This window comes from Prinia subflava, chromosome 1 (assembly GCF_021018805.1).
Source record: "Prinia subflava isolate CZ2003 ecotype Zambia chromosome 1, Cam_Psub_1.2, whole genome shotgun sequence".
Classification (NCBI taxonomy): domain Eukaryota; kingdom Metazoa; phylum Chordata; class Aves; order Passeriformes; family Cisticolidae; genus Prinia; species Prinia subflava.
In genome coordinates, this window is record NC_086247.1 from 46096256 (window position 1) to 46122333 (window position 26078).

The 26078-nt window shown below is 46.3% G+C and overlaps 1 protein-coding gene and 1 long non-coding RNA gene across 2 annotated transcripts in view; both read right to left on the bottom strand.

The window, feature by feature from the left end:
- Positions 1 to 15780, bottom strand: LOC134562312 (uncharacterized). The gene is made up of 3 exons (XR_010083139.1): positions 14823 to 15780; positions 2754 to 2875; positions 1 to 1688 (listed from the first exon to the last, which is right to left on the bottom strand). It is a non-coding gene; the product is annotated as an uncharacterized LOC134562312 (long non-coding RNA).
- Positions 15781 to 19993: 4213 nt separating this feature from the next.
- Positions 19994 to 26078, bottom strand: part of TAF4B (TATA-box binding protein associated factor 4b) — a 73299-nt gene continuing 67214 nt past the window's right edge. Inside the window, exon 15 of the mRNA XM_063395151.1 lies at positions 19994 to 22349. Coding sequence (XP_063251221.1) covers positions 22185 to 22349 — 165 coding nt within the window. The 3' untranslated portion in view covers positions 19994 to 22184. The remainder of the gene's footprint in view (positions 22350 to 26078) is intronic.

Here is a 26078-nt window from a genome sequence, read left to right on the forward strand (position 1 = left end):
AGACAGCAAAAGCACCAACACAAGCATAAACCTTTTTATGATTCCATATGTAATACTGGATGTTGATGGATTATTACTATAGCAAGATGTCATGTTAAATAACTGATGCAGATGTACAGTAGCAAATTAGTGGGTTTGCCATTTTCATTAAAAAAAGAAACAAACAGAAAAGAATTCTTCACATCTTCGTTATTTATTGAAGTTGGAGGTTTTTTATGCACTCACTGCTGGATCATCTGGGTGTATTAAACAGCTGAATTCAATATCACATTAAACTAAATTGCCCACAATGGGCAGCTGCCTCATTTCACTCCTCTTAAAAGTCCAAAATGTGTTTTCTGAACCTGAGGCATTTGTCTTCTTGCTGAAGGGGTGTGCTGATTAGCATTTCACCAGAGGGAGAAGCCATGGGGGACGTGTCTTTCTGCTGCTAAGACCCAGGCCAAAACATTCTCAGTGCAGGAGAGAGGACAGGGATAGTAGGAGAGGTCAAAACAGTGCTCCCAGCTTTGTCTTTGTGGACCTGGTTTAAAACCTGGTAGGCAGGGAGCATCACGTGCTGTCACTGTGGGGCTGAGTCTGTGGGTAGAGCCACCCTCCTGGACAAGCTCAGAAGCCTCCTAAGTCCTCTGGCTCCCAAATACCTGTGTGCCATGTAGGGGTGAAGAGCAGCACAGGTTGCAGCCCTCCGGCTTCCTGCTCAGGTCTTGGGTGGCCCCACAGTGTTGGATCATGGCTGGGAGCAGCAGGGTGGTGTAAAGAGGGATGTGTGGGGCCTATGTGTGTGTGCGTCTGGGCAGGGGGATGTGCTGGAGGAGCCACCTGGGTTTGCCTAGCTCACTGCTTGGACCACATCCCTTCCCTGGGCTTCTCAGTCCTGCAGGAAAGCCTGAAGCCCCTCAGGAAAAAGCAGGAGCTCCTGCAGCACCTGTCCAGGCTTGGTCTCTGGGGCACATCCAGCAAGGTGGGCCAGACAAGAGACTCCCCTCCACTCCTTTCCTGCTCCATCTTCCCCTATGTCTTTTTCCATAGAGACCACAAAGGGCTCAGATATTTTCCAGCCTCTCTGGAGGTGTCCATACTCCTCTGGGCATTTCTTCCTGTCATCTGTGAGGCTCAGACCCAGATGTCAAAGCCCCCATGCTGGTGCCTGCCAGACACTACCAGAAATACCTGTGTTTCACACCAATCTTCCTACATCTTCTTCTATATCTTCTACATCTTCTTTGGTGTGTCCTCCTTCTACATCTTCTTCAGCCTCTCTCTCATCCCCAAGTGGATTTTCCACTTCATTTCCCACCTTTTATATCTTCCTCCTCCCTTAGCCCATTTTTCATCATCTCTTTCCAGTTGTCTGTTTTCTTTCTTCTCCTATAATCCTGTACATTTGGATAATTTTCATTTGGACTGTTTAACATAACCACTGAATTTGTGTTTTAGCCTTGTTTAGCAGGTTGGAGGCTCCTTTTTCTGTGTTATGTTCTACATTTTCTTTTCCCTCTTAATATGTCAGCATTAACAGACTGGGACCGAGCTTCATTTCAGTGGGAAATTTCATCAGTGATTTCCATAGGAGAAGAGGGAGAACATTCAAAATGTGAGAGGCTAAACCCAAGTGTCTGGGTTTGTCTGCTGTCAGATTTCCCAAGCTTCTCCATGCTTCCAGCATCTCCCAGCTCCAAAGGGACCTATAAGTAGCAAGAACAATGTTACTGAAAAGCAGGCCACATTTCCTTAAGTTACAGAGATGGAGGCAGCATCCTACCTGGTTTGTGCCAATGTGTCAGAGGAGGAATCTTATCCCCAGCGTGCCGCTGCTCGGCATGGTGCCCAATCCTTCTGCCACATTTACACACATCAGTAGTATACTGGAAAGGAAGGAAGGAGAAAACCTTTTTTTGCCTTCCAACTTCTTTCCAGGAGAAGCTTATAGAGGTCCATACGTTCCAAAAAAGGCAGAAATGTCTCTCCCATCCCCCAGATTACCTGGCTGTGGTGCTGCCCCACAGTAGTGCTCTGAGCATGTGTATCCTGGGACGTGCTGTGGACATCCCTAAACAACAGCTGCGATGGGTGAAGTGATTCATCCACATAGATAATCCAACAAAACAGCCTGTAATGGACATTCAGTGATATGCCAGAAAATACAGTTTTGCTGGCAGGATTTATTCTATGACCCTGCTCTCTTCAGTGAGCAAAGAAGGGAGGGATGTGAGGCATGCCTGCAGGAAGCCTGCACAACCTCTGCATAGCCTAGGATGGCTGCACTGCCAAAGCACTACTAATGCAGCCCTAGGAATAGGCAGCCCAGGTTGCTTTCAGCCTTGGCATGTAGAAAGAGTCCTACATTGTGCTCTGATCCCACTCAGGTGGATTTTATTCTGCAGCTGCAAAACACCTCAGAAAAAGAATCCAAACTGATCTCAGGAGTGAAAGAAAAATAGAAGAGTAGCTGGTTTTGGCTGAGGCTGCTTTATCAAAGGGTGTCTCTTCCAAACCCCTCTGTTCAGGAACGGTCCCACTAGAAAAAGCCTCTCTTTCCAGCTTATCCTTTGTGCAGCTGTCGCTGTGCTGTTCTTTGTTCATGAAGTTACCGGCATCTGTGTCTCTTGATGTGATCTAGAGGCTCCCACTGTTTATTTCAATGTAAATATTTTTTTTGTTGAGAAACAAAAGGGGCTGGAAAAAGGGAGGTTATGGGAATATTCAGGATGAGATAAGGAATCTGAGGCAGAAAAGAACACACCAATTACCTCAGCTCACATGCTCATCTGCCAGATGAAACCAGTTTTACCGGCTGTTGCCCAAAGGCAAAACACCACAGGGCTTCTGATGTCATGTTGGCCTTTGGTTATGAGCCTGGGTAAATGCGTACCTGGCAGAGAGAGAAAAAGGGCTGTGCTGCTTAATGTCAGCTTCATCTATTTATGTTCCTCTAGCATCAATTAAAAATATCTGTCTCATTCTGCCTGCCTGCCTGCTACTGTGGTATTTGTTTTCTTTCCATAGCATTGCAGATTGCCTTGCCTTACAGTTTACAACAGTGAGAGCTGGCACTTGCCTCTGGCAGGTCAGAGGATGAGAAACCATTTCACTTTTCCTCCACTCTGTCTTCGTGTGGAGCAGCAAAGGTGTTTGATGGGATAGTTGTTGTGAAGGGGTGATGTACAAGTCCAGGGCTGTTGTTAATTTGCAGTGCTTCAATAGCATTAGCTTTTTCCTTAGGATTTAAATTTAATTGGTGGCATTGCTGGGACAATATAGTGCTGTAGATCTGAAGTGTGTTCTGGGTACTCATCTATCTTTTTTTCTTTATTATATTAACTTTCTTTTTCTTCCCCCCTTATTTTTTTTTTTTTTTAATATCACCAAGACCCAGTGAAGCAGATTTTATATTGCAATAATTCTGCGTGTTTTGGTTATAAATATCCCAAACCAAAGTTAAGGGTTTTTTCATATAACTACCAAAGCAAGTGTCCGCTTCAGCTCAAATTGAAAGGGACATTTTACACATAGAAGTTCATATGTGGGTGGTAAACAGCTTCTGTCCTAAAACACATTGCAAATATTCTACTGTGGCACAGACCAACAGCTTTGGTGAAACTGGTGATATCTGACCTAGACACAACAGTTCCCTGTGCTAATTGCTATCCCTGGAACTTAACCAGGTTCTGAGCATCCAAGAAATCCCAGGAAAATCAACTCTTTTGCCCACAGCAATATAAAACATGCTTCCAGTTTGTCCTTGCATTCCTAGCTGTGTCTTTGAGAGCAAATAATGCCATGAAGTAATTTAAAAACAGAGGAAGTTAAAATCAGTAACTTCAGCAATAGCAGAACAGACAGTTTCCTCCATCACAATCTCCCATCTAGATTTTCCAAGCAGACTTGCAATTTCAGTGGTTGCCTTGGCAGGTGCCCAGTGTGATACGCCTGAAAGCAGCCAGCCTGTCTGAGAGCAAATGTGCAATGATTTTGAAAAATCAGGGTTCTTCAAAAGTTCTCAAGTTGATTGTCAAAAACTACTAAATATTTCTCATTTCTCTTCCTCAGAATGGCACACTCTCAGAATGGCAAATGCTTCATGATCTGAAGCCAACACAACAGCATTGGTGTATCACTGGCTGGCAACAAGATCTGTTTGAAGGGATGTTTTAAAGCAGTCTGCAGTGCTGGAAGGTGGCTTCTTCTGTACTGCTTCTAGCTAGGATGTGCTGATCTGAGCACTCGCCAGCATAATTTATTTATTAGGACTTCATACTATTTTTTCCCCCCATTGACACAGGATTAAAATTAAACATCCCTAACTGCACAAATGAAAGTCTAGCTTAGCTCACTCAGCTACAACCACATCAGATATGTGTGTAAGTGATTGCTGTCTGCTAGCTTGATCTTGCTTTCGTGTACAGGCAAAACTCCCCCGAGATGACTCCCCTGAGCCAGAGGTTCAGCTGAAATCTGACCGTGCCCAGAGGTGGCAGTGATTGGAACAGACCAGAGCAAACCTTTACAGCATTTGATTCTCCAAAGACTCAGTCAATAGCTGCCATTGATACTAAGGGGGGCTGTCATTAGGACTGAGATCCTTGGGAATGCATTGATTCCTCAGCCCCATCATTTCACTTGCCAAGCACAGTGCTGCACCCACACGCAGTGAAGCTCAGTAAGTCACCTCTTCACAAGCTGCTGGAGAGGAGATGCATTCCCAAGCCATGCAGCTGCCTGGCTGCTAAGTGCTGGAGGCACAAGACAGCCACCACCAGCATGGCCTGTGGTCACTTGGGCTGACTCCACTTCACTTTTAGATTTTGTCCATATCAGTTAGCAAGTCTGAGGCTAAGGGAAATGGTGGTACCTTGCAGTGGTCTTATTCCTTGATGCTGCCTCTCCCAGAGACAGCCCAGGCAAACAGAAAATGTCTGGCTTACAGTCCTGCTGCCAATGCACAGCAACATCTCATAGGGGTGGCACTGTGGGGAGCCAAAATGCTAAGAGCAGCCCCCAAGACCCCCAGGACCCAGAAGAGGAAAAGCATCCCCCACCAAAGGTTCATTGTCAGGGAGGCAGCGCTGGCTGCTGTGGGTGCTGGGAAAAGATCAGGTGCCTGCAAAAACCCAGCTGGCAGGGAAGGCATCAGATGCAGAATAAAAGATCTCTCTGCATCCAGCCACTGCCATGAGGACATGGTTGACCCATCCCTGAAAAACCTTGCTGGGCCAGACCCAGCTCCTGCAAGCAGGCTGCATTCTGCCTCTCTGCCAAAAAAGTTTCTCCTGCTCCATGAAGCACTTTTATGCCAGTATCTGGACTGACAGGCATGAGTTTGGGGTTCCAACAGGGAAAAAGAACCCCAAAAGATACCATCAGCTTTTCAGGGAAGGGGTTTGCCTGCACATCTTCCCTTGGAGTCTCTGCTGCCCTTGCACCTGGGTGAAGAGTGGTGGAAAGTGGTCACCCATGCTAGCCATAGGGCAAGGGACCTGCTGGTCCTTTGGTGGTGAGTGTAGTAAAGAGAAGTCCGAGTCAGGCAGCTGACTTGTGGCATACTAGGAACATGCATAGTTCAGACTTGGTTGAACTGAGTCTGTAAGGGTGTTGTCAGAGATGCAAAGTGTTTTTTCAGGAGAAAAGTGGTGCCTACGAGAGTCCTTAATCTTTGCAAAGCATGGAAGTAAGCACAGTGTGCTGCAAGGAGTGGGATAGACTGTGGTGGACTACTATGCCAGTGCACATGTGGGCTTCCAGGGGAAACAACCCCCAGTGTTATCTAAAAGCTGAATGTTTCCCTGGGAGAGATCATGAAGGAGAGATGAAATATACCTGGAATATCATTGCTGGAAATATCATTGAATGCAGAACTTGTTGCCTTTTACATCACCTGCTTGAAACACAACCTCATCCTGCAAGGTCTGCTGTGTTCTTCAGACTCCCTCCTTTTGTGATAAGCAATACATGTATTACTTTGTCCACTGCTCCCTGTGCGTACATTATGTGGTGACATATGATGTGGTGATGACATTGAAACCACCTGTTGACTGTCCAAGGCTTGAAAAGGTGACCTGGAAATGGAAACTACTGTCACAAAAACCAACACATGGGTTGGTTTCTTGGTTGCTTGGCTGCTTGGTTGCTTGGTGATTACAGACTATGAAGGGATGGGCAAGTTGAGCCTGGGCAGTTTTGCTGCAAACACTGTGGTCCAAAGTTATGCTATAGATGTTGGGGTGTCCTCATTCATGGAGATTAAAGCCCACGATAGGAGAAGCCACCATGTTACTAATGTTTGCAAAAGCACAACGTATATGAAAGTACTTCCAGTGCTTCCATCTCCCCAGAAGTAAACAGAAATTAAAATGTACTCTAAGTTTGCACACACAGAATCATTAACTTTGTATAGTCAGGGACTAGAGAGAGGGAGGGAAGGGGGATTTTTGGTAGGATTTTTTTATTTTTTGCCCTGGGCAAAATTTTCAACATTAACTAATTAATGTTTATAAAGCACTTTGCATATATAGTGCCTTTCATCAGGGGATCTCCAAGTATTAGATTATATTATCTTGAAGGCCTCAGGCCTGTGCATACTAGCCCTATAAAGTATTAGCCTTATAAACTTTAGTAATTCACTTCGGGTTTTTTCCTGGGTTTTTTTTTTTTTTTGGTTGGGTTTTTAATCTTCCCTCTTCTGAAAATGTGCCGAGTATTTTGGCCGTGTATGTAAAAAGTGGTAAAAACTGTGGTGTCAGCCAGAATGACCATATGAAAATTTGGGGCTTTGTAATGAACTTCTCAAATCCTCTAATTGCCACCGTTGAGGAGTACCAACTGTGCCAAACTAAAATTCAACTTTAAACCCCTCTCATCAAGTAGGGCTGAGGAGGAGGCATCATCACTGGTGAGGGAAGCAGCTCTGACATTTGCTCTGGTAATGACAGTGGGGATAGGGAGAAAAGAGGAAGAAAGGGATACCTCTGATCTCCAGCAGCATCAGAAGAAACACCCCTTGCTCCAGCTTGATTGCGAGCTGGTGGCTCTTCTGTATTGCATTAAGTTTCTGTTACTGGTGTCTGGAGGCTGGGAAAGCAAGGATGGGCATGAAACAGCTCATCTGGAGTGTGTTCATTGCTCCCATCCTCCTGGGCAGAGGCAGGAGGTAGGGTACCCCAAAGCCACGACAACAGCAGTGAATGTCCCATGTGCTAAATCTGAAAAGCCTGCTTGGGTGTGGGCTCAGCGGATGACTCAAACAATCACTTAACAATAGCTGCTTGCGTGAGCTGGCAGGGATGAAGCCAGGTTCACAATGGAAAAAATGTGTGGGCATCTTGGCTTTAGCGAAACACACAGGGAACAGACTTGCTGCTGCATGCAGGAACTACCAACAGAGAAAGCAAGGCCTTGGGGAGCAGAAACTTGACAGGGACAAGGCAAAGGATGTCTTTGCCCTTACTTGCACATCTTACAGGTGGAATTCCCCCAGCTGAATTTAGCTGGATAAGGGCTGCTACTCTGAGGGAAAGGCTGAGCAGCAAATCCAGTCTTTTAAGGAGTCAGCGGTATTCAGAACTCCAGAACGGAGCCATCACTTGCGAGGCCATCTTGTCCACACTGAAGTGCTCTTTCATGAGTGAAAGTTCGCAGCAAGGATGGAAATCCCTCCCCTTTCAAAGGAGAGGGAAGTTCAGACTCATGGCACATGTAGCTACAACTAGACAGGTACTTTGTCATAGTAACAACCTGATAGCTCTTCAGAGCCTGCATACAGCGAAGAACATTATGGGGAGCTTGGAACAGGTAAAAGTGCTCACTTGCTGCTGGTGGACTGACATTCCAAAACTCAAAATATCCACTCTGCATGTGACTCCCAAGAGAGAGACAGTCTGGGAGAAGGATACAAGGATGTTGTGGGGAATGGCTCTCCAGACAGGTTGTGGGCGGCATCTGGACATGGGAAAACATATCAGGAAACCTAGCAAGTAGGAAACACTCACTGGGCTTGCAATGTGGATAAGAGCTTAGTATGCTAAGCTTTACACCTTCCACTGTGCACTCCTGGTCCCAAGGAAGAGTGGGAACTCCACAGAGATCCAGAGGGTGATCACTATGTGGATCTAGAGCAGCATTCAGATGGAGATCCAACTGTAGCAGAACTCTTGCTAAGAGGGAGCAAACAGAGACATTTTTGTAGTGTCCACATGCTTGCATCCCTGGAACCAGCGCTGTGGGAGAGCAGGAGGCTCAAGTCTCGCGTTGGTAGATGTCCTAGGAAGCATGGCCCACATAGCTTGCTCTGTTGTTGCAAACAAGAGAGGGTTGTGAGGGCCACCTGTACATTGATAGTGAAAGAGAGAATGAACTTTCCTGCTCTGGAGACACCACAATGAAGAGAGCTGATCTGGGAGCAGCCAAAGGTCCCATCACCTTGCTCCAACCAACAGTGTGGGCTGATGTACTCTATGTGATTACAGTGAGCATTGAGAGGGACTTCTGGTTTTTTCTCTCCCCTTCAGGCAGCCGTGGCTATAGAGAGACTGGGGAAAAGAGGAATCAAAGCAAGAACTACGTTGTGAAATGGCTGGGTCTGTTCTCCTGGGCTCCAACTGTGCTCTTCTCCCAGCATTGCCATGTATGCCGGACATATTTTGTTCTTCCAGCTTCTCCAGCACTTTATGCACTGTGTTTGACCCCTGCTGGCAAGTGTGTATTTATATTGGCAAATGAGTCCATGTACCAGATAAAGGGCCTCTAATGAGGCAAGCAGGCAGAGTTACAAAGGGTTGCTGCCACGAGCTGTCCACGTACACATTAATCTCACATCCTCTTTGATGCAGATGCTTCATTTACAGGTCAGGCTAATATGTCTGGTCCTTCAGGCCAGGATACTCCCATACTTGATATGCAGCAGGAGGAAGTGCTCGGTGCTATTGATATTACCTCCAACCTAGGGCAAGCATGGATTAATCCACACTCATCAACAGGGAGCAAGGCACCTTTTCCCTTTCACTGAACTCAGGAAGCAGACCTGCACGAGCACCTGGGGAGCCCAGAGCTGGGCATGACGACTCACAGGTAATCAGACGGGCTGTGAGTCATTCCTGCCCTGGAAACCGACCAGCTTCTACTCATCAGCTACCATTGCAAGAGCTGCAGCTCCTGTTAGATGTGAGTGGTTTTGCTGCCTGCTGGTTGCTGTCCATCCAGTTGGAAGTCACCGGTACTCCTCTTCCACAGGTGGGTGGTACAAGTGCTTTGGAGCAAAACATGATGCTTGGCTTTGAAGGAGAAAGGCTGTGAGGTTCACCCATTGCAGAGCCGCAACTCCACCCCTCACTGAAGCAGGTGCACTGCCAACTGCAGTCTTCAGCCTCAGCAGATGTGGGAGAACTGGGGCTCTTTGGTTGTTTTTCCCATTTGCATGCAATTCCCTCTAACTCCTGAATCCTCTCCCTGCGACAGGTAATTTGCCTAGCCAACAGGAGCTCAGGAAGAGCCATGCAGTCTGGGATTTCCCCACATTTCACACCAATGAGTCCCGACGAGTACGAGTCGGGATGCAAAGGCAACAAGGAGGCAACACACAAGGATGAGAGTGGCTTCTGTTGAAACAGAAGCGATGTTGGTCCAGCACAGGGAAGCAACACTATCGTGCTGGGCTTGGGTAGACCATCTCAAGGTGTTGTGTAGCCAGTCACCTAGGGAATCCTCTCCCATGGAGGTCATGCTGCTCCTTCAGTGGGGACAGCTGTAGCTGAGCAATTTGTAGCATGACCAAAGAGTTTGCAAGGACCAACATTGTGGCGCTGACAGTAACTGAGGGACTCCAGAGGGAAACAAGAAAGGACTTGCAGCAAAGCTGACTCTGCAAGGCCGAGTTGGGCAACTGCAGTTTAGATCAGTTATAGATCTAGAGGCCCTCAAGTGAGGCAGGAGACAGAGGAAGCTTCTCTCTCCTGCCAGTACATCCTTATTTGGAGGTGTGAGTGAAGGCTGCTCCCTGCCTGGGGGCCCAGGCGCCAACAACTTGGGCCACTTGGTCTAATACAAAGGAAGTTTGCCACAGCACTCTTCTCACGTTTGGGGGGTTTGGGGTAACTTTGGGGGAGGAGCTATTAATTTGTACCCCCCAATAAAAAAGTTTCAGCCTTGTCTTAAAGCAAGCTCCTGCATATTAGGGAAAAGCAATTCATGTCCCTCCAGAACAGGTGTTGCAGGTAACTCTCCCTACCTCGGGCAGTGCTGAGCTGGTTTTATGGCCCTGGCTAGGTACATTTTTGGACTATTCAAAGCTGTGTCTCTCTCTTATTAAAGTCTGAGGACTAAAAAAGGTGCCTCTCCTCACTACCTATCCACAGGGAGGAGAATAACCCTGGTGCAAGCAGCTGTTGCTCCCCACTGTGGCAAGGTGGGCACTGGGGCTTGGCTGTCCTTCCAGGCAGCTCATCAGGGATATGAGGAGTGATGTCCCACAGTCAGGGAGAGCACTGCAACAAGGCAGGCTTGGGGCATTTGGAGGGCATGACAATCATCTCAGGCTCCAGCACAGGGAGGATGGATTTATAAGCATGTGTAAGCCTTAACACCAGCCCACCAACACTCTATCCCCAAGGGAGGGCATACAGCTTCCCCTAGAGCATTGAAAACCAGGAGAGAAATACCCTTCAGGAATTGCCCAGATTTCATATTTGGAATTCAGACCACCAGTCTTGTGATTCCTGGAGATCTGATTCATGCTTTTTGAACGTGTGGGTTTGGCAATCCTGTTCTTACACTTACAGCCATTTCCCAATGCCTTATTTTCCCCAGAGGTGTTCTTATTTTTCCCTTTTTTTACTCTTGTACACATGAAATAAACTGCTTGGGGGTTAGGGGGGTTGTTACTGATAGCAAAACTCATCTATTAAATTCACAGTGAGTTGCTCACTAAATAACACCAAAAAAAATCCCCCATGATTTTATAGTCTAAACCAACCACAGCAGGTTGGAGCGACTCCTCATGGCTTTTGCTTTGCCTTGGGGCAGGATAGACTGGGCAAGGGTTTTTCTCCCCAAGGAGCAGCAGAAAAATGCTGCCCCCCCACTGCAGTCATGCTGGGGATGGCAGGCAAGCCCCGTGCCATCGCGTGGATGTGACCTATCTGTCCCTACACATTTTTGTGGGAAAAGTGAGCTCCTGTCCCCCCCACAGCTGCTCTGGGGAGGGAGGTCTGGGTACATGCAGGCACATAAGCCCCAAGGAGTGCTCTAAGGGCCTTTCCTGGGTTCATGAAAATAGGATGGTTTTGTTCTGGGAGATTTAATGTGAGAGGTTTGGGCCCACATTAATTTGGACCAGCAAAAAATCCATTTTTTCTTCCCATATATTTATTTTGTGCAGTCATAGAAAGGACTGTACCTTTATCACTGTAGATATCAACCAGAGGCATAAATAATATCATAGCTCAAAGAAACAGTATTAATTATCCAAACCGTGGGCTGAGCTCCATTTGTATCCCCTCATCCAGCCTGCTGTTGGCACAATGGAAGGCAAAACCATGAACCTATGGGAGTGGAGACTGTTTTCCATTTTCTCTGAGAGCTCCCTGCCCATCTGAAGACAGAGCAGAATGAGGAAGCAAAAGGATGAGGGAGAGGGTTTGCAAAGTGTCACCCCCAAAGCAGCTCCATACACTTGGAGGTCTTGCAAGATGTGACCTTTCAGTCAGTTTAGGATTCACAGCTAATTTCAGGAAAAGGCTTTGTTGTGGTAAATCTTAGAAAGGTGTAATATAGTGCTGTCCTTGGTCTACATTGCCTCAAGCAATGGTCCACGGACACCCACAGAGGATGGCATATTGGGAAAGGAAACCACCAAAAAATAGTTGGAGGGAAATCCCCAACACATGGTTTCAGCTGCTGAGAAGTGAGTGCTTCCGTCTCATGGCATTCTCTGTGATGCCGCAGAAGCCTAACACCAGCAAGTTTTTATTGGCATCACAGCAAAGCCCAACTTGAACAAGACATCTGAAACACCTTAATAGCCTAAAAGCACTGCAGCTGCCTGGGACAGCGTGCCTTCTTTCTGCAGGAGGTGCACACAGGAATCTAGGGAAGGAAAACTGCTCCACCCTGGCTGTCCTTCCCTGGGGAAAAGGGAACCTGCTTCTCTGATGCCTTGTCAAAAATGATAGCAGAGACTTTTGCAGCCAGCACTCCTCAAGGCTCTCAAGAAGTTACATTCAAGGTTTGGAAACTCTCAAGATCACAAATACCAGAGGACTGACACTGCCTACTCATTAACAAAGATAATGGGAGAGAAAGTAACTGAGCCCTACTTTAGCCCTTTAGTTCAAATTGATTTAATGTCTTGACATGCTCACAGGGACCCTCAAGTGCTCACAATTCCTGCCTGGACAACAGGTTTGCGATAAAGCTTTGTGAGCTCTCAGCTCAGACAAGGGGCAGCTGAGGAGTTGCTTGTGCAGGAGATGTCTCCTATGGAAGGCAATCAAAGCAGCAAACCTAAAGAAGGCTGAGAAGCAATGGTAGTCATCCAAGTGAAACAAATTATTTGAGGGATGGGGAGGAGAATCAGAGCAGCTATGGAAGCTGAAGAGGAAGGCAGGCTTTTGGGCAGAGTGGAGTGTCCAACAGCTGTGGAAGATGAAGGTGGAAGCACCTGGTCGGGGTGTTGGTCCATGAGCATTTCACTTGGGTTTTGACTCAGCACAGAAGTTCAAGTCAGGCTGGAGGGTGCCTGGATGAAGCAGACAGTTCCCTTGCAGTTCAGAATTCATAGAATCATCACAGTGGAGTAGAGGGCTGAATCACCTTCCTTGATCTTCCGACCACCCTGTTTTTGATGCAGCCCAGGATACAGCTGGTTTTCCAGGCTGCAAATACATGTTGCCTGCTCACGTCCAGCGTCTCATCCACCAGCACCACCAAGTCCTTCTCAGCAGTGCTGCTCAGTGACTCTATCTGTACTCGTGTCTGTGGTTGCCCCAACCCAGGTGCAGCACTTACACTTGGTCTTGTTAAACCTCATGAGGTTTCCATGGGCCTACTTCTTGATCTCATCCAGGTCCTTCTGGATAGCATCCTTCAGGTATGTCAGCTGCACCACTCAGCTTGGTGTCATCTGCAAATTTGCTGAAGATGTACTCGATCCTTCTGTCTATGTCATTAATGAAGATATTAAATAACACCAGTCCCAATACGGACCCTGAGGGACATCACTTGTCACTGACATCCTTCAGGGCTCTGAGCCATTGACCATTATCCTCCAGATATGATTTCTTATCCATCTAACAGTTCATCCATCAAATTGGATGGGGTGTTCTCTCTCTAATTTAGAGAGAAGGATGTTGTAGGATATTGTGTCAAAGGCTTTACAAATATTCAGTCAGATGACATCCATAGCCTTTTCCTTATCCTCTGATGTAGTCACTCCATCATAGAAGGCCACTGGGTTGGTCAGGCAGGACTTGCCCTTGGGGAAGCTGTGCTGGCTGTCCCGAATCATGTCCCTGTCCTACACGTGCCTTTGCACAGCTTCTGGGAGGATCTGTTCTATGATCTTCTCAGGCATGAAGCTGAGGCTGACGATGGGTACAATGTTTCCCTTTTTCCAGTCACTAGGGCCTTCATTTGGCATGACTTCTCAAATATCATGGAGAATGGCTTGACAACTACATCAGCCAGTTCTCTCAGGACTCTGGGAGGCATCTCATCGGTTCCCAAAGACTTATGTACATTCAGGTTCCTCAGGTGGTCATGCATGCACAGTACAAAACACTTTGTTCCCCAAGTCCCCATCCTGCTGTCCATCCACTTGAGAGATGTGGAAGAGAGGCTGCCATTGAAGACTGAAGCCAAAATATTGTTGAGTACCTCAGCCCTGTCCTCATCTGCTGTGACCACTATCCCAGCACTGTTTATTAGTTGGGGTACACCTTATATTTTCAAAACATCATTCTCAGTGCTTAAAACACTGAGAAAGGGTAGGGGCTGGGGAAAAGAAGGGAAGGCAGGCAGTGTTACAGCAGGTTTGTGCAAGGCACGAGCAGGGGAGAAAGAGGCAAAACTAAGGCAGCTGTGGGGGTTAAGAACTGGTGGGAAGGAGATCCAACGCCACAGAAAACAGGTGGAGGGGACAAGAGTGGGAAAGAGGAGCAGGGCCACTGCATCTTGGTCAGACATGCCCGGGGATGTTTGTTCCAAGAGCCAGGGAGTGTTTGTGCTGCATCCCGATGTGAGGAACTCGAGCCCCTTACGTATGGCTTAATGCCCATGATACAGACTGGCTTCTCCAGGAGACCTCCTCAAAGAGAGACGTGCCTGAGGAGGCTGGTGCCGTGTCGCATCAAGGAACACCCGGGAATCACGGTTCAGCGAGGGCTCACAGCCCCCAGCCAGGCCTCCCACCCGCCCCCTGGCCGAGAGCCGCCGCCGCACGGAGGGCAGGGCCTTCCCCAGGGGCCGGGCCGGGCGGGGCCGGGCAGGCCCGGCGGCCCCGGAGCGGCAGGGCGGTGCTGGCTCCTCTGGGCCCAGAGCCAAGCCGGAGCTTTCTCAAGGCGGCCTCCGCCAGCGCAGCCTCTCCGCCCTTGCCGGGCTGGGTCCCCGCGCAGGAGCTGCCGGCGGATCAGCGCCAGCTGCCGCCATGATCGCCCCTGTGCCACCCACACTGCCCCGGCCCTGTGCTGATTCGGCTTCTCCCGTGTGCCAGCTGCCGCCCAAGGCGGGTGACAGCTAAACAGGAATTTTAAACCTCTTCTTGATCCCTTCTTTAAGTCATCCGTGTGTTTCTGGGAGAGGGGAAAGAATCACCGAAAGAGGCAGCACCCTACCCCTTCCACTCTGCGAGGGCTGAGTGGCACCTCCCGCGCTTTCTTCCTTGGGGGATGCTGCACCTGGGGTCAGCTCGGCTTCCCCGCTCCCAGAAGAGCCTCAGGACCGCAGAGAGTTGAGCCTGTTAAGGAGAAAACGTCTGAAAAGGCAGACGTCTGGCTCAGGAGGCGGAGGAGCCTCACCCAGGTACAGGGAGGTCTGGAAGAGTCGGGTCGGGTCTCTGCAAACTTCTCATCCCTACAAAGTTTTTACTTGATCAGGACTACAGAGAAGGGAAAAAAAAAAAAAAAAAAAAAAAAAAAAAAAAAAAAAAAGGCTCCTGACTCATTCTCTTCCCAAGACTGCCCTAGCCCAGGGCATTTTCCCTGCCTTGGGAAGTGTTGCAAAATTTGAGCTTGCCCTGGAGGTATCTCACTAATTACTGGATATCCTGGTTTTGTGTAAGGACATAGGCAGGACCTTCCCACATGTTCTTCTTTACCGCATGGGAAAAAAAAACTCGAAACGCTGATTTCTGTTTCAGCATCCCCAGCAGACTCCTGTGAAGGGCTGATTGCACACTTGAGGGGATCTTTTTCTGGAGCCACCCTCCTCAGCTCTAGGGCATCACTCACGAACAGCTTCTAAGAAGTGTGGAATTTCAAAGGCAAAAATGAGCTTACTTTTAATATTTGCCCTCTGTACCTGACGTTTGGGTCACTTTCAATTTTTTTCCCCTGTAATAAAGAAGGGTAAAGCTTTCAAATTTGAAGCAAAGACTGAGCGCTGTGTGAGATGAAGCCTCTCTGAGTTTGCGCCACCCGCCAGGCAGTCTGCAAAGGGCTAAGGGATGGGCTGGTGAAAGGCAGGGTGCAGAAAATTACAGACCTGGCCCTGACAAGAGGTAGCACAAGCCTGATTACCACCTCAGCTTGACGCAAGGCAGATGCTCACATGGGATATAGCTCACATGGGCTATAGGCCACATGGGCTATAGGCCTTCAACCGTGTTTTATTCACATCAGTAGAGAAAAACTGCTTCAGCTACGAGATGCTGAGTAGCCCACACTGTATTTACACACCTCCTGCTACGTCTAATGTAGCTACACATCTTCTGCTTACTCCAGCCTCTTCTTTCAGCACAGGGCCACCATGGACAGCATGTGGCCCACAGCCCAGAGGAGCTCAGTTCTGTGCTGGTGATAGTACTTGCTACTCCTTCAAAGAGAGATGGGGTGATAACAGAGGGGTTTTCCAAATTTTAAGAGACATGAAATTAAAAATGAAAATTACATTGAGCAGGAAGCAATATAAGGATTTCTTCCCCAGTAAGCCTGCTTCATTAAATACACAGCCTGCCTACACATACTCGCCTGTTCTAGAAAGGTCCTTTTCTGTCTTTTCTCTAAAAGAAAGCCTCTGCCAGAATGCATGTAAATGTATCACTGAAGCTACTGAAGAGAGGAGCGAGCCCTGTTTTCGATTCTCTGTATGCATTCTCCTTTTCCTACCCTTCCTTCTTGAGACTTCCCGCTGATCAGCTCTTCAAGGGAGTCTTTATTCTCTGCCCAATTTTGCACAAAGGTATCAAAGGATTTTAACACATTAAAATTTGAAACCTCTTTCAGAAAGAAGATAATTTATCATCTCCTTCCTCCGTCTCTCCTTGTTGCTAAAGTTTCACACCTGGGAGCTGTTATAACTCAGTCTTTACATAAAGTAGAGTATTTCTTTTTAGAAGTTACTCAGCCATCCTTATACACACAGAGTAGATGGATATTCACACATAATTACTTGAAAAAATACTTCTATCCTCCCTTCCAGCTTCTAAGAACAGAAATAAGAAACACCTTAAAATAACTGTAAATAATAAACCCCGTCACACTAAACACTTCAAAGTGGAAGAGCAAATATCTCAAGAAGCTTGGGGAACTACATGTAATTATGAATTAGCGCTCAAAAACAGATAGATATGATCTGTCAGATAATTTTTCATTTCAAATAGATTTAAAAATACTATTCCCTGTGATCTGGTAGAGACAGTAACTGCTTACTGATAACTGCAGAGCAGTTATCAAACAAAGCCTGTGGAGCGAGAGCGTGGCATGCCAAGCTGCTAAGATGGGCTTCATGCCTTAGCAGTACCTATGCAGAAGACCCCACCTTTGCTCTCTCCCACCAGGGCGCAGCCCCAGGGGAGGTAGTCCTTCAGTGACACTGCAAACGGGCAGAACTCCGGTGAAGCACATGCTGGTCACCTCTGGGACCTCAGTGTGGGTCCCGACACCCCTCAGTGTCCACCTGAACCACAAAAAACAGGCTCTGTACCCTTTGCTAGTTCTGAGACAGACACAGGCGGACAATGAGACACATGGAAGAGCTGTGGGACTGAGAGATGGGTTGGGGAAGAGAATGGATGACCATCTCTGATAGGGTGTCCAGCAGGATCTTTGGATGGCTCTGCCAGGGAAACATCCCTTGGAAGATGGGAGGTACCTACTGCTATAAGGACCTTGTAGAAAACCTTTGACTGAAGTAGGTCTTAATGGTGGAAACACCAACTTCCTGCAAGGATCTTCCCATTGCAGAAAGTAGCAGCCTCAGGGCTGTGAGCTGACCTGTGCCACCATCTCCTTCCACTCCAGAATAACCATTAAAGTCCAGGATGAAAAGCCTTCTTTTCCTCCCTTCTTCACAGCAAAAAACCCTTTCAAAACCAGGCTCCTCAGAGGGGAACTGTGAAGCACGGGTTCATGAGGAGAGACTGGGTGGCAAAGTTACCAGCTAACATGCCAGAACAGCTACAGAGCAGGCAGTCAGTGACCAGCTCATGCCTGTAATAGAAGAGGAAAGAAGAGGCCATAGGAACAAGGGCTGATACATCTGAAAGGAAAAGATGGAGTGCATTGCTTATTCCTTCAGTGTTACAAAGCCAAATGGGGTGCTCGACTAGGTTACAGAAGGCTTGCACCAAGTGAAACACTGGCATTGTGGCCTGCAGACAAGGCCTTTGTATCCAATGAGGGAGGGAAAAGCCACTGCCATGTGGTAATGAGCCCAGAACCCAAAGTGGCAAAACAGACAGGTGTGCTGTGCTCTTCAGTCTTGGTACTCAGCTTTGCACCCCTCAAAGGAGTAAAGCTCTCACTACAGATTGTAGTTATTTCCAGAGCTACAGCCGTGGGACCTGGGAAAACAATGGCTACATACAGCTTTCAGAGCATGCGCAGACATCATGTGCTACGTGCACAGGGAAGAGCGTGCAGCGCTTGGCCTCAGAAACCCAGCAGCACTCATTTGAAAAGCTGCTGGGAACAAGCCTGTATCACCAAGTCCAATCACTTGGACTGTCTGCCCCTTCAGGACATCCTCACTTGCTTTAGTCTTTCTCTCTTCACCCCAGTGATTACAAATGAAGAGGAAAGCAAAGAACAGAGCAAAGAGATGAACCTGGAGAACAGCTGACAGCACTTTTGCTCAGCACAGTGCACTCACATGGCAGGACACAGGTGCCTACAAAGAGAGGGGGCCTAGAACAACTTGATGCAAACAGTAGCCTTAAGCTACTTGTGTCAAAGTGTCCAAGAGAGTGCAATGGCTTTGAGGAATCATCCAGCAATGTCTCAGGATCCCCTGCTACCTTCCTCATTAAACCTCGAACAAAGCTGCAGGGTGTGTTAGTGCACTCCAGCTAGGCTTTCCCATGGGGAGAAGGGAAAAGCTGGAGTAAAAGACAGTGCAAAGGGCTGGATTCAGTGCTAAGACTTGAAAATGGCAATAAAAGGAAAAACCAGCAGTTAGAGGAGAAACAGTACAGGCCCCCTTTTGTCACAAAGTAACACACAAAAATTGGCATAGAATGCTGCTGAGACACTAGAGAAGAGCAAGCAAAAACAGCTTCCCCCCACAGCTGTATACCCTTTTTTCTGAAGGATGAGCACTTCAGTGGCAGGAGTAGTTGCCCAGCCAGCTCAGTGCATCAGCCACTAGGGTACCAGGCCAGCTGGAAAGAAGGGGCTGGAGTAAGCTTTAGAGCCCTCCCAGCATCAGTGGCACACAGTTCCCCTAGGTTCCCAAGCTTGAACATGAGCACACTGAGAACTAAAAGGCAAGAGAGCATGAGAGCAGGTTTTGTCCTCATCACCTTATGACTGGGATTTCAGTATTCCCATAAAGGGCAGGGAAAGTGGGAGAAGCATGGAAGTGGACCCCTGGTGATGTCTCCTTTAATTCCTGATGTGGCTGAGCAAAGCCCAGGTATCTCCTAAATGCCACTTTAGAGGACACTTTTCTCAGCAAAGCTGAGCTCAAATGGGAGGCAGGATGAACCCTTGGCAAGGAAACAAGTATTTTCAGTTTTTGCACCAAGGACAAAGCTGTCCTTGTCTGAAATTAGGCCTAAGGACTTGCTGAAAAACCTTTTTGAAACATCTGCTACTCCTTACAGTCTAAAATTTTTGAATTTGAGAGGTCTTTTGAGAGTGGGCTGAGTTTGGACATGACACACGGGGGAAGAGAGCACACAGGGAGAATCTACTGGTGAGACAACTTGCCCTAGCAGCAATAAAAACATGTGATCTGCATCACAGGCAGGCCATAAAGACACCTGAATAATCCCTAATCCTTTAGATGTATCTATTTACCAATTACTTTCTCCAACATATTGCACTTCAGTATTGCACTGGTTTCCAGAGAAAGAGGAAGTGCAATATACAGACACTCTTTGTGGTTCTCCAGTCTGCACTTAATTGTGAGTTGTTTAAAATTTAGGACAGTGCTTCCACAGCACATTGCTGAAGTCTGACACAGTTCATGCTTTGGCTTCTCAGAACATGTGCAAAGCTCTCACCTCTGCCCAGCTGTTAACAAAAACCCCACAACACAGTCTCTGTGCTGACTGAGAGAAGGAAATCAGACATGAGACGTTGCTTTTTCTCCCTGCCCACCCCTCCCTTTCAGCAATGCTTTTCTCTGTCACCTACTTCTGTTTAAAAGCCCTTCAAACAGAGATGTTCATAGTTAATATGTCACGTGAGGTAACCGTGTCAGCTCCTGCAATGGGCAGACAGCTGGGACTCGCTCTCCAAGTCACACCATTAGTCATGGTGCCGACGGATTCAGATGCTGAACCTCTCACATCAGCAAACAAAGTTACCAATTTATTATTTTTAATAAAATAATTAATGCAGTATTTAAAATAATTTTTAACATCTGATCAATAGGATAACAGTACACAAATATGGAAAATGCTGCACTTTACATAAAAAGTAAAGCTAAGCATTTAATTATACAAAACAAATTTGCCCGATGCCATCAATATCTTGCAAACTAGTCAAAGTACTGCTTATATATATATATGCTAAATATACATATATAAATAATTTACACCATTCATTTACTGGATTTTCTTATTACTGTTCCAACAAAAACCAACATAACTGATTCACAACTTTGTGAATTTGGTAACCATCTGCAGTGGTTCTGACAGTGCAGAATAGCTGTGTGAATAGTTGCTTCAAGTTTTGAAGCAGAATGCCAAGTAACCATAGGAAGCTTGTTCTTTCAAAGAAAAGAAATTCAGCAGAAAGTCATTCAATGGTTGGTTAGAGCATGGTGCTAATAATGTTCTGTGTTCAATCCTGTGCAGGCCGTTCACTGAAGAGTTGGACTTGATCCTTGGGGGTTCCCTTCCAACTCAGGATATTCTGTGATTCTGTGAATGCAGTCAGTGCCTTTCCCACTGGTGCACTGGTGCCTAGAGAGGCTACCTGGAACAGAGGCTAGACAGAGTGAAAGGAATAAAGCAGGTATTTATCAAAAGCCTTCAAAGGATACACCTTGGGCAGTATAAGAGCCTGGCTGTGGCTCTGCCCAAGATGGACCCAAGATGGACAAGTGGTCACGAGCTTTCACACTTTTGTACGTTTTACATATTTGGGGTTAATTCTTCAATTACAGCTTCAGGTTATGAAATTCCATCTTCCCAGACTGCTCTCCTCAGTTCACTGTTGTTTATACTTCTTGAAGTCTGAAGCTGCAACAGTGTCCTTGGTTCTCAGGCTGAAAAAGGATTGTTTTGCCTAACTAAACTGTGAGGAACACTTTACATGAAGTTCAGAGTTACATACTAATGCAGACTCTGAAAAATATGAAAGCTAAAACTTAAGGCATCACCACCAGTTCTGGGAAATAGCCATGATATACAGCGCTGTGTCATGGAAGGCAACATGTTTGGAGGCTGGGGAGGAGGGTGACCCAGAGGGCTTTCCTTCCACCACAAGCCAGTCTTTACCAGCAAGTAGATATCTTTGACTCTATTCTAACAGTCTTTATAATCCAGCATCCTCCTTCTCACTGAATGGAAACAAAGCAACTGTCTAAATACGTTCTATTTGAGAAGCTTCCCTGTTACAACACACTAAAGTATTAAAACAATATTCTAAAGCAGTGAATCCTGTGCTTTGCAAACACTGCTCCTCTCCAAGGAGAGTCTTCAGCTCCAGAGTTTCAATGCATCTCAACTTTTCCCTTTTTTGTAGTCAGAAGAGGTTTTTTTAGTATCTTTCCACACCTATGCTCAAGTTCAATGCTATTTTTTGATAAAAAGATATAACTGTTTCTTCTGTTTATCCTCCCTTTTTAGGATCTTTTACTCCTTGTATTTTTAGTAACTTCAAATTTTCCATGACCATCCAAGTATGCCATAACTACACAGTGTGATGTACTTCAATCACAAGAATGACTTATTTGTCCTCCTTCCCTCAGTCACTTTCTCAGAGGAAAGGCTGAGGGCAATTGAGGCAAAGTGTGGGGTAGAAAGGACCCCTCATTCCTTTTGCTTGCTACTTTGATCTCCACAAATGAGCATCCAGTACTAATTCTAAACCCAGAAAATTTAAGATGATGTTGAGTCAGACAGGCAATACATTAGCATGTTTACTGGCTGCTGGTTCATGATTAAATACAGTTGCCATGCTATGCTGTACCATTATAGTGGTATTTTTTTCCCTAAACAAGATTGGGTTGGAAGGTGGCACTACACATGGAACAGATGTTGCAGACTCTGGAGTACTCAAGCGAGTGACATACATAAACTAGGGACACTTATCAAGCCCTCAGAGCTTGTAAGACAGTTAAATGTAAGCAGATAGGTGCTTATTTGTGCAGCTCGGTGTTTTCACTGGTTGACAAACTGATTTAAGCCAAGTATTATTACAAACCTTACAGGTGCTAAGTTAGGTATTTAATAAAAATGTTTATCTGTAAACAAAGAGTTATCCTTACAACGGATCATTTTCCAGAAACTGGAATTTCAAGACAGTGCAACAATGCTTCAGTGTTTTCTTTGGCAGTAGACAGCACGGTGAAATGCAAGATTCAAATCACTTCAGAAGAGCACGGTACAAGTGCAGAGAATGCTTCATCTCCCTCTCTTGTTCCATGCAGAATATCAAGTCCCTGAGACAAACACGGGTTACTCTTGGACAGAGCATCTGCTTCGTAAGGCTAAAACGTGATGATCCAGCAATTCCATTGCCAGTCAAACCCTAAATGGAGGAGAGAGGAAGAAAAACCCATCAGAAACATTAGAATTTCATGTAAACAAGTTTTAACTTAAATGGTTGAATTATACTGCCTACTTGTATAAAACTAGCCCACTGATATTCAGCTTTCCACATGAAAAACCAGCAATCCAAAAATCCTTGCACATTAGATACTGAAAAAGACAAAGCAAGCGCTTGCCAGCTGGTGGTTTATTTCGGTCAAAGCAACCACAAAGTTCTTTCTTCCCTTAAAATTATATTAATATGGTAAGGTAGATAACTGCCATTTCCCTGAAGTCTGCTACACAGACTTGCACTGAGAAAGGATCAGCCAACTACAAAGAAGATACTAACACAGTACCTATGCAGAGCCTCGGGTTGTGCACAGCTCTTACTACGCTTGCTCCATCTCCGTCTCCATCTTGGAAGAGGTTTCCATCTTTTCATGTGGAAAACTGTCAACTATGAGCGCACCCTAGCTTTGGAACATGGCCAGAAGAAACTCTCATTCCAGCCATCCTCTGTGCTCTATCCTTTAAGGGGGCAACAAATACTCAGTGAAAGCATCCAGATATTCAGAACACTATCAGAGCCTATCCTATCAGTCAGCTGCCTTGCTTGGTTATAAAAATACAGTTGGTAGGAGATGATGATATTTAGTAATTTTACATTCAAGCTACTGGAATGAGCAACCCCTGCACTTTCCAAAATGCCTCAAGATTTATTATTAGGGGTAGGGAAGAGGAAGATTACCAACAGCAGCTCAATAGACTGGCTACTTATCTTGGAGCCAATCTGTGCTGCACAGCCAGTCTCCTATCACTACTGGAGGGTTCTTGGTAATGAATGTAATTTGTACAAATACGAGTGCTCAGTCTCTGTAACTTCAGCAAGGCAATGCCTGCCAGCATCAACACCACTTGGAGATGGTGTTGCTTGGATGCAGTGTTAACTATATCAATTCTTACCCTAACACTCTCTGCAAGACTTCAGCAAAATGACTTTGCCCACTTTGCTTAGAGAAATCTGTTTAAACCCCCCCATATATTAGAAATGACTACCAGTGCTGGACTACATATAGCAATAAATGCTACTGTTGTTAGGGTGGAAGCATTGAAATTTATTAAAAATATAAAGAGATTCACCAGAGAGCTCATGCTAGGCACAGAAAACCCAGGGCACGCTGCAGAAATGGAAGCTGTATTTTTTACAAGCAGCATGCAGGGTATTCAGCACCATTTCATTTGCTTTACTGTCAATACTATTAAACACTATGAAATGCCATCATTTGAAACTTTCAGTTTGTTAAATGACTTGGAACAAATGCGTGCGTGGGGAAGACTGCTGGCCACATTGCACAGAGGGCACTGCTGTCCTGGGAAGACACAAAAGGGTCACAGTTCAAGTTTGTCATATGACAACCCTGAAGGATCCAGGGAAAAGAGAGCTCTGCAATGCAGCTGCCAGCACGGGTTGAAAAGGAGGTCAGTCCAACAGGATGCAGCAGAAGGCCCGAGGCAATGTTATAAATGAAACAAACCCCAAGGGTTTTCAGTAACCCAACAGCAATGTCCTTTATAATTCAAAGAACTTTATTGAGGTGAAAGTATTTTCTCTCTAAATAAGTCATTAGACTAGAAGTCTTACGTTTAAAAAGACACCAAACAAAGCCACCTCAATCCTGTTCACTCTTACAGAAAGGAGACAGACGGCACAAATCCCCCAGCCCGCTTTGGAAGCTGTTGTAGCTGCAAGATGCTACAACAGGGCACAAGCACCAAGCTGCCTGAGTTTGAGCCAGAGTTATGGATTTGTTTATCCTTAAATTCTTACCCATCATGCCCAGTGCAGAGGCATAAAGCGATATTATGCTGCAATACCACATCCAAAGTCAGAGCTTATCCTGGGCCCTTGTTTACTAAGACAGCCATTCAGTTTTAAGTTTCCCATAGCATCACTCTCGCTTATCAAAGCTACCGAGCACAGCATTTCAGGGGGCAGGGAGCTCTTTTACAACCAACAGCTCCTACCACAAATTAAAAGAAAGTGTCCTTCTATCAAAGTATGTGATGACTTAAAATTAAAGAAGCAAACAGACAGCCCAGGTCATTCCAGTCCAGATAGGGACCATGCTGGGGAAACCACTTTTAAGTGAATTTATACAGTGGTGAGCACTGTCTCCTGTTAACTATTGTCTTCCACCGCTGTACTGAAACACTGTTTTTTCCTGGTTTTGTTTTGGAACTTGGACCAAGCAGTGGTCCAAGATCTGTCCACCCCAAAGAACCATCACAGATGCCTCTGTTAATGTCCAAGACTTTACTTAAGACATGCCCAACTCAAGCTTTCAAGGGACACTTTAGGGGAGGGTCCTCTGCTGCTCCACTTGAGCCAATTCCTGTTGGGCAGGAAGTCAACCTTGTCTGACCCTAGGCAAATCAATAATCCTCTCCTTTAGATCTCACATACCCCTTCCTCAAAAGCTTTTGAGACCTGAAAAACACCAGCCTGCTCCTTGCTCCCAGACATCTCTTTTATGCTCCTCCCATTTGGGAGCAACCACTTGTGTCTTGCTGTTTTGGGGGATTCTTCACTGCTAGTCTTCAGCAGACCTCAAGACAGCTTTGTCTATTTCTAGGGGAAAAGTGTTGCTTTTCAACCAGGTCACAGACACATACAAAGGTAAGAAAACAGAAAATGCATCCCTGTAGAATCAATTCTAGCAAAGGTAACTGCAATCAGCCTGCATCCCCCTTCTGCAACATCTAATTATTAGTGCTCCAACTAGCAACTTTTTTTCTCACACTTTTTTTTTTGTTTGTTTTGTAACCTTGAGGTTCCTGCCTTTCAGTGAACCCTCACCATGCTGCCTTCCTTCCAAAAGGGAAATGGCACAGAGACGTACAGCCCAGGAGGGCCAACAGCCAGTGCAGATTCTACCAGTCAGCCTGGGTATCACAGCTGACAGACCCTGTTTGTAAGCCAGGTAAGGCACTACAGCAGTGTAACTGCACCACTGTAAACCACCCTTCTTAGTACTGTGACCACAAATGGCTTAAAATCAGCCCCAGGAAGTCACAACAGCAGCAGTTCTGCTTTTGAACTATCCTCAGAATTGAGCCCAATCAGCAACTTTTCCACAGCAGCACACTGTCACCCTTAGAGCCTTTTACACACACCTGACAAAGATCACTTACACTCACTGATCTTGGCAGAAGAACACATCGTGGTGCTCCTGCTGTAGTCCCAAGCTGTTGAACAGCCAGTTTCGTTCAGAGCTTGCTCTGGACACCTGTTCAAGGATCTCTAGAGCTCTCTCCAGTGGCTGGATGGAGAATTAAATACCAATTCTCTGAAACTGGCAAGAGTGAAGTTAATACAGAGCCACCACTACCCCCTTCCTTCTAGTCTGCAGGGTACCTGGAGCTTGGCATCTGCAGGTTTGGATCATGGATACCAACAAGGATTTCAGAACTGCTCAGAGCTGTTCTACAGGCCTGACACAAAGCTCAGACAGGTCTGCAGACATCTTCCTCCCCACCACATTCCAGTCTGGTTCAGTGAGCTGTTCCTGGTGGAGTACATGCTCCCTTCCCAAATTCAATGACTCCCCACCAACCAAATTTTGAAATTTTAAACTCTTGGGAAGGAGACACTTCAGGGAGAAAAGTGTTCAGTCAAATGTTAAAAGTCAAGCCAAGAGTTCTCATTTCAAGTTTTGGTGTGGCATAA